This window comes from Chlamydotis macqueenii, chromosome 1 (genome assembly GCF_036417535.1).
Source record: "Chlamydotis macqueenii isolate bChlMac1 chromosome 1, bChlMac1.mat, whole genome shotgun sequence".
Lineage (NCBI taxonomy): Eukaryota > Metazoa > Chordata > Aves > Otidiformes > Otididae > Chlamydotis > Chlamydotis macqueenii.
This window is the reverse complement of record NC_141556.1, coordinates 159,267,713-159,281,792: the sequence shown is the minus strand read 5'-3', so window position 1 is coordinate 159,281,792 and position 14,080 is coordinate 159,267,713. Positions and strand designations below refer to the sequence as shown.

Here is a 14,080-nt window from a genome sequence, read left to right as displayed (position 1 = left end):
CAGGCTGAACAGCCCCAACTCTCTCAGCCTGTCCTCATAGGAAAGGTGCTCCAGCCCTCTTATCATCTTCGTGGCCCTCCTCTGGACCTTCTCCAACTGGTCCATGTCCTTCTTATGTTGGGAGCTCCAGAACTGGACACAGAACTCCAGGTGGGGTCTCACCAGGGCAGAGTAGAGGGGAAGAATCGCCTCCCTCGACCTGCTGGCCACGCTTCTCTTGATGCAGCCCAGGATACAGTTGGCCTTCTGGGCTGCAAGTGAGTATTGCCGGCTCATGTTGAGCTTCTCGCCCACCAGCACTCCCAAGTCCAGGGCTGCTCTCGATCCATTCTCCGCCCAGCCTGTATTTGTGCCTGGGATTGCCACAGCCCAGGTGCAGGACCTTGCACTTGGCCTGGTTGAACTTCATGAGGCTGGCACGGGCCCACCTCTCCAGCCTGTCAGGGTCCCTCTGGATGGCATCCCTCCCTTCCAGCATGTCAACAGCACCACACAGCTTGGTGTCATCGGCGAACTTGCTGAGGGTGCACTCTATAAAATAGTAATTGCTTTTCCAACCATGGTGTAGGATTTACAGTAGTTGGGGTTAATCCCCAACTATTTGGGATTAAGGATGAAGGTGAGAAAAGGAAAATTTATACAGTTAGGAAAGGGCCACATTCTGCTCTCTATCAGACCAGTTTAATCTAGGGAGCTTGCTGGGTGCTGATTCCTGGGGCACATGTTGAAATATGTAACGTCCCCATATCCTTCTGGTTGCTGGTGACATTACAGGTGGATGCCGACCTCCTGTTCAGGTGTGGTGTTTTTCAAGGATTGGATGATGCTGCAATAACAGCCTGCTGTGGAAAGGTGGCATTGCAGTAAGAGGGATGAGGTATGCTGAAAGACAGAAAGAATATTCAGGCTTTTAGGCTTTCTATGGTTTTAATTTGTTTCTCCTTTTCAGTTAGCTTCTTTTAGAGATTAGTAAGTCTTTGGTTTTCCCTCTTTTCTTTGTCTCCTGAAGCTACAGTTTCACAGAGCAGTAAAACTCAGTTTAAGGCTCCTAATACCATATTTAAAATGCAGTTACTCTATGATATAAAGCACTGATCTGCTACAAAGTTACTTTGCAATCCAAATTTGTTCAAAAATATTCTGCTGAGGTAACTGTGTCCCAGCTGGGCACCTCATTCTGACTTTGTCAGCTCAGCTATTGCACGTCCTTCAACAGTTAGCGTAAAGCCACTGGGAATTCTCTGTTGGCTACTCTGATTCATTTGACAGAAATGCAGTCATGTTCCTGCCCCTGGTCCGCATATAGTTTGCAGCAAACAGAATGGGTTTACGTAATAGAATACCACTGTTGTAGACAGTGTTTGTTTTTGAAGTTCTGGGTGATTTGAATCTGTGTCTTAGGAAGGGAGGCAGATTTGCTGGCAGGTGTTATTTTGGAGGTGTTGGTGTTTTTGTAAAATGCCACAGATGCTGAGATAAGCTGCAAGCAATAAACTCGATCCTATAGAGATTACTGTTTAATTAAACATTGAGTGACAAAAATAAACAGCCCTCAGCATGCAGAAGAAGAAGCTGGTGGCAGTGTGGTAGGGAATTTCTTCAGCGGTATGGTCAAGGTCACTTAGCTCAATATCCATACTGCCATGGTTGTACCTCTATCTTTGGCCTTGAGTTTTAAGGCAGCCAGATTTATTCACCACCACAGCGCAGAGCTTCTCCATCAGCTGTGTAGCTCCTCACGGGCCTGGCTGAGCCGGTGGCACTGCTGCAGGCAGGTGCGGGTAGGATTCAAGCCAACTCATTTGTATCTGACTCTTTGATGTCAGCTCTTCTAAATTCCAGGCAGGTGGAGGAAGGAGGAAGGTGGGACGCTTGTCCTGAGACATGAACGTGCTATGTGTTTGTCAGAGGGTGGCATTTCCTACCAAAAAAAAGGGCCTTCGAATTAAAGTGTTGCAGACTTTGTCAAGCTACTGGAAGCCTCTAGCTACCCAGGTGTCTTGTGGGAGCTTGTCTGAGACAAAGAGCCTCCCACCACCAGTCATCTGTGTTCCCCGAGTGAGTAGGATGCTGGGTTTTATCAACTTAAAGTGCAGTTCAGCCTGCTCGCTCTGCCTAGACATCAGTGTGTTTGTCTAAGGTTTGTTTCAAGCCTCCGTGCTGCGTGCTGGAAGCTCTTATGGGAGGCCGTTCCCTGGTCTCTTAGGAGTTGGATCACATTGAAGCTGATGCACTGGAAGAGCTGTCAGGAGAGCAAGGCCGAAGAAGGATCGCACATAACAATTGTTAGATGGCTCTGTGTGCTTTTAATTTGTTAAAACATCTATAGACTTTTAGTATTTGACTCAAAGAAGCCCAGATTGTGCACGTTATTAAAAGCATTTCTGGCTTGCTCGAAGGCTTCTGAACTGTTTGAATCTGCCATCAGAGGCAGACTGTTTGCTTCTGAACATCTTAAGGGCTGGTATCCGTTTGACCCGGTTATAGATTTTGGCAGGTCTGATTTGTTCCTTTACACAGTTCACCCATTTTTCTCTTTAGTGCTGCGTTTCCTAAGAGAGCAGATCTCAGTGTCTGGTGCATAGTGAGAAAGTTTTTAACAAGACATGAATCGATGCTGACACCAATAGCCAACTGCAGAATATGGGAAGTTGCTGCATTTTTCACAGCCAGAGCTTCTTTCTGGTCATGAAACTGAGCAGATTCCTGGTGTTTTTATTGCACAGCATCCTAAGATCGGTCGTACCATGTTCTGGTCAGTGCTTTTGCCCTGCCTGTGCTGTTGCTGGGTCAGTGAAGCAGACCATGAATCCCATCATTTGCTCCAACTGTGCTGAGCTGTCTGTTCACGAGACTGACGGTGTTCCTGGAACGACATGAAAATACCCCACCAGAGGCCCTGTGGTTTGAGGAGAGGAAGGATGACCTTTGGTGGATGCAGGCAGCAGGCAGGAATGGGGCTCTGCCTGCTCACGCAGCATGGGAGAAGGATGAAAAAAGAGCAGGAAGCTGCCTGAGGTGGGAGGGGGAACAGTGCACGTCAGGCTGTCTTGCTAGCAAGGGCCAGGAGAGGTGCGTCCAGCACCCGGGCACCCAGCTCCTGGCCCTGGCTACCAGGACTCATTGAGGTTGCTCCTCAGCAAGGCTTGAGGTGCAAGGCCAGCGGTTCCCAACCCTTTCTGCTGGGAGGAAATATGCGAGGAATATCTCAGCTGGTTGCCATTTCCCAAGACCTGAAAGATTTTATGGCAAGGAGGAACGGTGGGGGCAGTGCAGGCAGAGCATGGCATGCTCCCTTAACATGCATCCCTTAACATTAACAGTTGAATCTGAGAAGTCAGTTATGTTCTGCTCCTTCAGTTATCTAAGCCACTTAATAGGCTATTCATTTGGGCCACAAGCGCCATTTTTCAGCCAAAAAAATTGACCTCATCTTCCCACACCCATTTAAATGTTTGTATTACAAGGTTGCAATCTGATTTCTGTAAATTCTGACAGAGGGTGGCAAATGGAGAACAATAAGTTACCCGCCTTCGTCAACTGCTAGGCGCTGCAGAGAGCAATGCCAGGGCAAGCCAGGGTAGCCATTTCAGCCCTGTAGGCCCTATCAGGTAGTGTCAATCTGCGTTTTAGGCCTTATCTATCTGCTAGGAAAAAAAAGCGTTACGTACTTTCCAGAAATGCAGACAGACTCATCTCCCGACGAAGCCAGTAATTTGGCTCCCAGTTCACAGGCACTTCTGAGTAAAGCTGCTACGCAGTACTACCAGATGTGGGTGAGAAATGTGCAGCTGGTAACTTGGAAAAAAAAAACCTCTTAGATCTTACCATATGAAAGGAGAAGTCTCAATGAGGATTCATGGAAGCCAATTTGAAAACCTGTAATAAAAAGCACTCGGGGAGGTGTAGGAAGATGAGCTAAATGTTGATTTATTAACCATTTTTTGTTTGGGAAGTAGTACTTGTGGTCAGGAAGAACAGCCTGATAAACAGTTTATATAAACAGCAATCCTTAACTATCTTCTCAAATGCACGAGTCTGCGTGTCTGGTGAAGAGGGATGAAGAGGACAGTTTCAAAAGTGTCTTTGTTCCATGTACAGAAATGAGTTATGTATTGTAGTACAAACTTCAGTGTGGATTCCTGAGACAAAAACATTAAGAAAGGCTTGGTGCCACTGCATTGGAGTGGAGTACTCCCCACCTGGAGTACTGTGTCCAAATCTGGACCCCCCAGCATAAGAAGGACATGGACCAGTTGGAGCAAGTCCAGAGGAGGGCCACAAAGATGATCAGAGGGCTGGAGCACCTCTCCTATGAGGACAGGCTGAGAGAGTTGGGGCTGTTCAGCCTGGAGAAGAGGAGGCTCTGGGGAGACCTTATAGTGGCCTTCCAGTACCTCAGGGGGGCCTACAGGAAAGATGAGGAGAAACTCTTTAGCAGGGCCTGTTGTGATAGAATGAGAGGTAACAGATTTAAAATAGAGGGAGGTAGATTCAGATTAGATTTTAGGAAAAATATTTTTTCACTGAGGGTGATGGAACACTGGAGCAGCTTGCCCAGAGAGGTGGTGGATGCCCCATCCCTGGAAACGTTCAAGACCAGGTTGGACGAGGCTCTGAGCAACCTGATCTGGTTGGAGATGTCCCTGCTCCTTGCAGGGGGGTTGGACTAGATGACCTTTAAAGGTCCCTTCTAACCCTAACTATTCTATGATTCTATGATTTTTTCAATGATGTACACTGAGACGTTTATGTAATTTGAAAAATCCAACTTAGCTGCTTGCGTAGTGCCTGTAAGTCAAGCTGGTGGCCATTTTTAGTAACATATAAGGTAGTGTCTGATTTTCTTATCAGGTATAAAAGTCGATCTCCTCCTCTTTGCTTGCAATTGTACACTTGCATTGTAGTAAAAAGGAAGGAACTATTTGGAAAAAAAAAGAAAATGAGCTTATTATAGAATAATATCATAGAATAGAATCATATCTCCACTATTCAGCATGATTTTCAGTGGCTTTAGACCTCTGAACACAATGGCAGTGGAATGAGGGCACATTATGTGTGGGGAAAGCAGCTCCTATATCTTCTGTGGAGCTGAGGATCATAAATCAGCTCCTGATGAAAATTTTCAAGAACCTAGTCCCTGAGCTCTGTCCCTTGTTCACTGACTGATAGATACCGTGTTCAAACAGTGACCCGTGGAAACAAGGAGTAAGAAGAACAATTTAGCCATCGATGCACAACAAATGAGCAGCTTCTTCCCCCCTAGGAAGCCAAGGGTTGTTATTCAAAACATACACCGCAGGGAGAGCTTGCTTCTCTGCTGCTGTGCTTTGGGCTGTTGAAGCAGTAAGACACCACCTGATGGGTCAGGAGTTTGTTTTTTATTTTAATATTCTGTGTTTTTGGATGCTCTTCTCTGGGGGTTTCATCTTGTTTACTTGGAATTTGTATGTTGAGGAGGTGGGGAGGAGGGCTGTCTAGTGTAGGGGCTACTGTGGAGTCCAGGGAGTGGAGTGGAGGATGGGGTTTATTTAGGAGGCAGATTTGAAGCCGTCACGTTCCCCTGTGACTGGCTTCACCTTTCCCTGCCCCTCTGCTCCACATCACAGCCTACAGACGTATGCACCATTGCCGGTGGAAAAATCATATTTGTTGCAAGAGGCTGCATTTGCATGGAAATAAATAACCAAAGCAGGGAGAACGGCTATAACAAGCAGCACTACCCAGCCATTGCATTTCTGGATTTTCTTAGGGTTTTGTTTCTCCCAGCAGTACTCATCTGCCTGCAGCACAGGTTATCTCTGCTGGTCCAGGCTGAAGGCTCTGGTATGATTCAGCTCTTCACTGTTCAGCCGGCAGCTGGAGAGAGGCTGTTGCTTTTGGGGAATCCCTTTTCTCCCTCTTTGTCTCTCTACCAAGAGGCAGAGCAAGGTTTGAAAGTCCTCAAACTGTTAAGAAAAGTGCCTCAGGCCAGTCTGTGGCCAAAGCCAATGAAGGGTAATTCATAGTTCCTGGTGCTTTGTGTGTGGCTGACGGGATGAGATGCCGTGCAACCAGTCAGTGCTGGCTGTGCTGAAGAGGGGCCAGGGGGTCAACTTTTAGGAAATAAGGACCTGACTGTTCAGTGAACAACTGCACTATATATTAGCTGAAGTTCACAAAGCCAGTGGAAGCACTCACTATGACTTCAGTCCTCTTGGGGTCAGCCTTTGAGTAGCTAGCTAGTAAATAAGAATTTTGCAACGAGTATTCCAGCCAATTTGTCTTGTAGCCTTGAGATCAGAAAAGCAATTTCTATTTAGAAATAGCAGTCTGTAATGATGTACCTAATATTTATCTTGGCAGTAAATCAGAAAGGTACCAAACTACTGAAGTCCATTAGATTAAATCAAATGTAGAGACATAAAGAAGGATCCAGGCAATGCCAGAGAGTTAGAGAGTAACACATAAAGCAGGAATTCTTCTAGAGATAATTACCGAATACCATGTCGTTACTGGCAGCGGCACAAATTCGTCTGGCTTTGACGTTTCTGGGATTGCGTGCAGCGGCGCAGCGTGAGCCATGTAGGATGCTGGCTGCACGGGTGGAGGGCGACTTCCGCTTGCTTCCTGCCGGTGCGGTGCTACTGCCTTGGACTTCAAATGGTTGTGGTTTTCAGTCGGGGGCACTTTGATGTACGCCACTTTGAGCAGAGTGTTAGTGGCTGGAAAGTTTCATTTGCAATCTCTCAGAGAAAATCTCAGTGGGGAATGCTGCTGGATGGATAGGACATGTGGGAAGGGAAAGGCAGGGAACAGCACTCGGGGGAGATGACTTGACAGACAGAGGCTTCCTGGAGAGAGAAATTGGAATTTTATCCTCAGGTAATATGGAGACTGTAGTCTTATAACATCCGTAGGTACCTCTCTTGTTCCTTGCAGTATAGACCATTTCTTGGGCATATTTGGACTGTAGCAGTGTTTATATAATGCAGTGCTTTCCCAAAACTGGCAATGCTGATTAAAGTTACCATTGACACAACCCCACTTCCTACCCTGGTGTAACCTTTGCGTTCAGGAAAAAAAACATTTAAAATCTTGTTGAGACCTGTGTTTTTATTGCTTAAATAGGCATGTGAGTGCCTGGGAGACTTTACACAATAGGACAATAATTTAGGACAGCCTATGAGACTGGATATTGTTCAAATTCACATGGAGCAATCCATTGTTTATCAGCTCTTTGTCTGTTGAAGGATAAAATAGGAGATGTTACTATGGAGTATTCATAAGCTGTGCGCTCCACATTTCCCACTTAGAAAAGCATACAGAGAGATTATCCAGCATGAACATAGCCATGTTTAACTTTACAAAACAAAATATATGTCTGAATATGCATCTATTCATATAATAATACAGACCAAAAAAAAAAAAATCAGTGTGTCTTACCAGTGAAAGTATATTCCTAACAACTGCGTCCTGAATGATTTGGTGAGTGTGGGACTTCACTGGCTTAATTGCTAGTACTAAGGAATGGAGAGATTTACCACCTGGTTGTCCACTTATTCCTTCACTGCACACAGAATTTTCTTAAAAGTGTGCGCTACTGCGAATGGGTGAAAAACAATATATCTATGTAGCAATAACATGAAACGAAGGTCCTGTTATCCTTGGGTTCATTTACAGCTTGATTGTGTTTCTGTCCCTTCCAAGGTTGCACATTTCTTTGTCTGAATTGCAGTTGCTCACACCGGGACTGGATCTGTCTTCTGATACTCAGATGTGGGAGTTGAAATTAACTTTAAAAATTCAGGACAGCACGTAAAAGCCATGCTGCAGAAAACTTGGGAACAGTATTGCAAGTTGGAAAGGGAAGGGGGACAGTGCTTCTCCCCATGCCTACCCTAGTGATTTTCTTTTGAAAACCTAACTTGATTTGACAGTAAGGTCAATTAGGTTCTTATATTAATTATTAAATTCTTATATTAATGATTTTTCCTCCTGTGTTTTCTAAAAGAGATGTTTGGATGCAGTCAGTGTGTGGTATCCCTGCCTGTCTCGCAGAAGGGTTTAGAAGCAGGAATATATTTTTCATCAGGAGCTGGGTTTCTCCGAAACAGAGCACCCACCCAAGTGCAGCTGGATGGTTGGGAGGGAGTGGTTTGCATTCTTGATACCAAAAGTAACACACTGAAAAAAAATTCCTGCCAGTGTGTAACACTTATGAGTCAAACCTAGATGCTGGATGGATTATTTTTTTTTTTTTGTCCCACTGTCCCTTGCACAAGCAGAAAGCTTTTCAGAGGAGAAACGCCTGCATGTCCTGTGCCAGGTTGTAGTCCTTCTGCTTTAAGCCCATGTATTTTCATGGGATTTTGATGTCTTCCTTTTTCTCAAAAGCCATTTCCAGTCTTCTCTGGTGTGTTTAAAAATGCTAGCAATTTTCTTCAAAAGTCTAATCCTTCTGCTAAGTGCCTGCCCTCTCTGTTCTTAGGAGTGCAAACCAGAGTTGGTGAAGGATGTACCGCACCTGGGAATTACATGTCTGTCAGGAAGATTCCTCTCATGCTTCTGAGCGAAGGAGCATGAGGGTCAGGATTTTGAAAGAAATGAGCTATTGAGTTCCTTTCTGTGTTTCTAAGTGATTACGTTTTATTGCACGACTGAAGTGTGTGATATTTCTGTTGCTGACAGGGAAGGCCGCTCTAATGCTCACATTAAAGGAGATTACCAAAGAATCGGAGATGTTATGCTAAAGAACATTCAGAGTATGAAGGTAGGAATGATCCTATAACTATTAAGCTTTGACAAGGATTAACATTAGCGTGCTTTTCATTTTCATACAATGTTGCCTCTTGTGCTGGTGTTTGCCCATTGTAATCTCGACTTCTGCTATAAAACTTTCCTTTGATGAAATAGCAAGCGTTTGGTGAGCCCTGAGATTTCAGAATGCAAGCTGATTTTAAATTGTCCAGCCCCTTTCCTCAGTCCACTTTCCAAATATAGGAACAATGAACATACAAGTTCAGGAACATTTCATTTACTGTTCTTTTTTGTTTCAAATAAGAAGTCAAAACATCAGAATTTGTGTGGCTGAATAGACTATTCAAATGCCAAGTGTGCCTACTCGTGCATGCAAATGTAAGTGTTAAGGTATTGCAGGAGTAGTGACCATAACCTGGATATTGATTTGATTTGGGAAACTTATATTTGTGCACTCTGGTACCAAATTAGATGAAAGGTGTTTGAATAAATGAGAATAATTGCCTTTGATCCCTTTAAAGCTAAAAGCAAAAGTGTACATATGAAGTGCAAATCCAGGTGTAACATTCAGCAAACTTTGCATCTCATCCTGGTCAGTGTGTGGCAAAACATGGCACCACACCTTCAACAAGTGGATCTCAAAGTGCTTTCAAACCTATCCGATAAATCTTTGGCGATTGCCACTTTGGCATTCTGCAGTTAGTAAATGGAGCAGCCTTGAGTCCTTGGCTGGAGGAAAGAGCAGTTTAATCTTTGCTGCTCTCCTGAGATGTTGGTTAGTACTAGCCTTATCTTTCAGAAGGACAGAAAGAGATGAAGAGAGGTTAAGTGACATGCAAGTGATTATACAGCAAATCAGAAAAAGAGAATGTAGAAATCTTGACTGACAGTCCCCAACGCAGGCAGCTTTGTCACCAGTAAGGCAGCTTTACCCTTTCTGCAGTGTACTTAGCAGGAACTGCTTTTTCCCCTTGAGACACAATTCAGAGGCATTGGAAGAAACACAGAGGGGACTTTTCTACCTCCATCCCTGCTCTCAAGAAGTACACACCTTTTCACAAACGGTTTTTGGAATCTCAGCTTCTGACAGACTCTGCTTCTGCTCTTGGTACCTTGCAACATTAAATTGTCTGTCCTTCACTGTCTGGAGGTCCCTCTGTGGCACTACAGAACGGCAGCCTACAGTCCTCACTGTAACTCAGACCTGTCAATGTTCCATTCTCCTTTTCCCGTTCTCCCTTTCCCATTAGAGGATTTTATTCCCTTTGCTTTGAGAACCACCACTGCTGATAAGTACAGATGTGTGGAGGAAAGAAGTAAAACCCAATTTGACTTAAAGAACTACACAGGAAGCAATGAAGTTAAAATTCCATGTATTTATCATGAGACCTGTTAAAAGACCTGAAAGCTGACACTTATTGTTTAATTAACATAGGAAATAAGTTAAGAGCAAGTAATTAATAGGCAGCCTCTGTAGTAGTCCAGAGGGTCTGCTGTGTCTTTGCTTGAATTACAGGCTTGTAAAATGAATATGCAGCATATGGAGGAAGTGCCTTGGCTGTAGGGAAGGTAGATTTCTGGTAAGGATGTCACAAATCACAGGAGAGGGGGAGTTGATTGGAAATGTGTCAAAAAGCAGGAGTTTTAGAATAAGCCAAACTGTCTCCTCACGTCCATTCAACATATACATTCAGTTTCTTTTTGTTGCTGGTTAATATTTTACCAGGTACTAGGTGACTTTTTTTCACGGCTCAGAGCAGCTCTCTGCATCCTGAAGAATCAGTTTACCTTTTGCCAAACACAAATGAAGCCCCTGTGTGAATTGTTAAAAAAAATACTGCTAAATTGTTTTAAGTGGGACTCATGAATGTCTGTGATACTGAGACTTTAATGAGGTTACGTCTTTCATGCAAACCTCATTCACTTGCTGCTGCATCACTCCCCTGCTGCCAGTGGGATCATCTTAGAGACTGCACTAAGGAGAAGAGGACGTAATCCAAGGATTAAGAGCTCTAACATACCCATTTCTGTTGGACAACTCCTCTATTTTTTTTGTTTGTTTGTATTTCCAGGGGGTGCAACTTCTCACTAATAATAGGGGAGTAGAAACTAGAAGTCCAGTTGCCTGCATCTCAGTTGCCCAAAAGCCCCTAAGGGAGCTAAGGCAACTAAATCCCTTCATCCTCGTAGAAAATCCTAGCTCTGCATTCACATTGTCTAGCTCTCTCTTTGTTGCACCTGCGCTTGCATGAGCTATGTTCATGTCATCTTCTTGCCTTTGGAGTACTCACTGATGTGAGACTTAGCTTTGTTTACTCATGTCCTCTTGTTTTACAGGGAATGCAGAAGGGGTGGGGGTGTGTACTTCAAACAAGTAATGCCACTTCTCCTTTTCAAGTGTATATCAGAACCATTGTGTTGCGCAGTGATTTTGTTTGGGAAATCCCAACTGCTGTGCTAGTTGGATTTTTTTTTTTTTAATTGGAATAGGGCTGAATCATGTCTCACAGTGATTGTTTATAGCTCGTGCTCTTTTCTTTGTGCATATAAGCAACTGACAATTCACCTGTGGAAGCACAATGAGATTTTACTGGAGCTGGAGAATGGGATCAAGAACTCTCGCAAGCTGGAGACCTTTTGCAGGGATTTTGAGCTACAGAAAGTCTGCTATTTGCCTCTCAATACCTTCCTTCTCAGACCTTTACACAGGCTTATGCACTACAAGCAGATAATGGAGAGGCTTTGCAAGCACTATCCGCCAAGCCACATAGACTTCAGGGATTCGAGAGGTAAGTAAGAGAAAAGACACCAGTTCCTAGAGCTGGGGAATGGCATCCAAATCTGTTAAAGGTGCATGACTGGACAAAAAAAAATATTTTTTTTTAAGCCTGCGTTGAAAGAGAATTGAGTTGCAAAATCCAGCACTCAGAAGACCAGAAATGGTAGGATTAAGGTTGCTCTTGTATACACATTGTGCCACAGTCTGGACAAGTACTTGGAAGAGAAATCTGCTGGGGGTTATTAAACACACAGAAATGACATGCAGTTCAGGAAGTCACTTGAACTGAGAACAGTTGGGAGTTGAACTGAAAACAGAGAGCACAGGGAACATACCATATGTGCTTGTCTTGTTCTTAGCTTTCCCTAGAGATCTGCTGGGAACACAGAATATCGGCCCAGGTGAACCCTTGGTCTGACCCAGTATGGCTGCTGCTGTTATGTCTTAAGTGTTGTTTGTCTTATGTGTTATTTTTACAGACATACAGTTCATTCTATTACCATTTCCATTATTTGTTTCAGGAACTCAAAGCCGCCAACGTGCTTTTTTTCCAAATATAAAGAAATTTTCCTTCTGTAGTCTAAACTCACTGCCTGCTATTTCTTTTTTATTTGTTTTCCTCCTTTCTTATCCCCATTCCCCACCCTCGTTGTAAGCTATCTACATTTAAAGATAACGATGTTATCTGTAGAGTTACCACTCAGCACAGAAGGACTTGGGCAGGGAGCAATGCTTGGCATGGCTGCTCCCAGCGGTAAATTGTTAGCTGGCTAGGTTCCCTTAGATGCCACGCAATGAGACCCACAGCAGACAACCCACAAAATGTGGAGGTAACTTTTCCTGTAGCAATAGGAAATGCCACAGAGGTCTGTGGCACTGAAGTGCTGCGTGACACAGATGTTTGTCTAAATGTAGCTACTGCCTGAATGATCTCACGGAATGCAGCGCATAGTGTCTTCATTTCTGTTAGCCAAGGCTAGATGATGAGGACGATGTGGCCATTCTCACCTCCCCAGAGACTGCAGCAGCCATCAAGGTTTGATTCCTGCTCTGCTTTTGAAATGGATATAAACCACCTCAGGTGTTAGTCACTCCTTGTTGGTCGTCACTTTGGAGAGAATGAAATAGAGCCGTGATGCAACTCAGCAACATGCAGCCCGTTTAGCTGTTCTCATTGCTGGGACTGAGGACAAACCCCAAGATTACTGTGTTTACCATCTAAAATGATACAATAAATGACACTGCCATTTCCTAGTGTTTTCAAATATGAACCTGACCCAGTGTGCTCCAGGCAGAGGGGGAAGTGCTGGTTTTTTCAAGCATAGAAAAGGTCTCTAGATTAATTGGAGATGTAGGGAATTAATTCCTTTAGGAGAATTCATTCATTTGTGCTCTGAATTGACTTGAGTATTCCTACAAAGTTTCTGTGGCTAAAATAGAGCAAACTTTTTGTTGAGGAAGTAGGTTGTCTCTTCATTACAACACTCCACCCTCTCCCATCCACTCTGTAAGATGATGTCCAGAGTTTGTGCAGTTTTCAGTCTACCTCAGTAGCTTTACACCGTAAAGGAGACAGGTAACACAAGAAGGATGATGTTCTTGAGCTAGATGCTGCAGAAAATGCCGTCTTTCTTTTTGAACATTCTTGTAAGTTTTTAATAAGCATTTTATGGTTTTGTCCATCTAGCTGCTTTGGCTGAGATTTCTGAAATGGTGGCTCAGCTCCATGGCAATATGATAAAGATGGAGAACTTCCAGAAGCTGCATGAACTCAAGAAAGACTTGATAGGCATAGACAATCTGGTGATCCCAGGAAGGGTAAGTAGCAGAGTTGATCAAGGTCTGATACAATTTGGAAGCATTAGGTATGTTTTAGAAACCTTTTTCTTAAGAGCAGCTGTGAAATTGCCTTTCCTTTTAGGAACATCTTTCTCTCACCAAAAACTCATCAGATATAAAAATAATAATACCATAGAAAACAGCAGCCTTTAAAGTGGGAAGAAGCAATCATCTTTATTACCTTTTTACTGATTTTATTAGGTTTATCTTATGTATAGATTTGGATGGTTGTAGGCAATTCCAAACATCCATTACGAGAGAGGCAGTAGAAGTCTAATATTTATCACAGCGTTCAGAGCTTGAGCAGTTGCACATTTCCTCATTTCTTGCTGCCATAATTTTTTTTTTTTTTCAACCGTCGATGCTAGAGCATAGCAGATTAAAGGAAAGTAAGACATTTGCGCTGGAGGACCTTCAGCCCTTTCATGATGCCTGGCTTTGAAACTCATGGCCCTGGGGACGAGCAGTCTCTTTAGTCTACATGTAACGTTAGGCAATAATTTTTGAGACAGTGTTGCCTTAAGTAAACACTCTTAATTGTGTTATAAAAATACCAACATCTCCTTCTCACTTGTTACGGTTTCTTAAAAACAGAGGCTTATTTCAGAGTAAATGAGCCTCAGTGTGGTATTTGTAGCCTTTTTTACTTTTCTGTGTGCACATATCTGTGCATGCAAACTCCAGAGTTGTCTGTTGTTGAAGTAATTTTCTCCCCACTCCCCT

At 43.7% G+C, this 14,080-nt stretch overlaps 1 protein-coding gene across 5 annotated transcripts in view; it reads left to right on the top strand.

Annotated features, from left to right (window-relative positions):
* The window catches only part of FARP1 (FERM, ARH/RhoGEF and pleckstrin domain protein 1), a 217,377-nt gene that overhangs the window by 190,846 nt on the left and 12,451 nt on the right, over positions 1-14,080 (top strand). For all 5 annotated transcript variants that reach the window (XM_086771247.1, XM_086771262.1, XM_086771254.1 and 2 more), the window contains 3 exons: positions 8,671-8,752; positions 11,291-11,528; positions 13,206-13,336. In XM_086771247.1, coding sequence (XP_086627373.1) covers positions 8,671-8,752; positions 11,291-11,528; positions 13,206-13,336 — 451 coding nt within the window. The remainder of the gene's footprint in view (positions 1-8,670; positions 8,753-11,290; positions 11,529-13,205; positions 13,337-14,080) is intronic.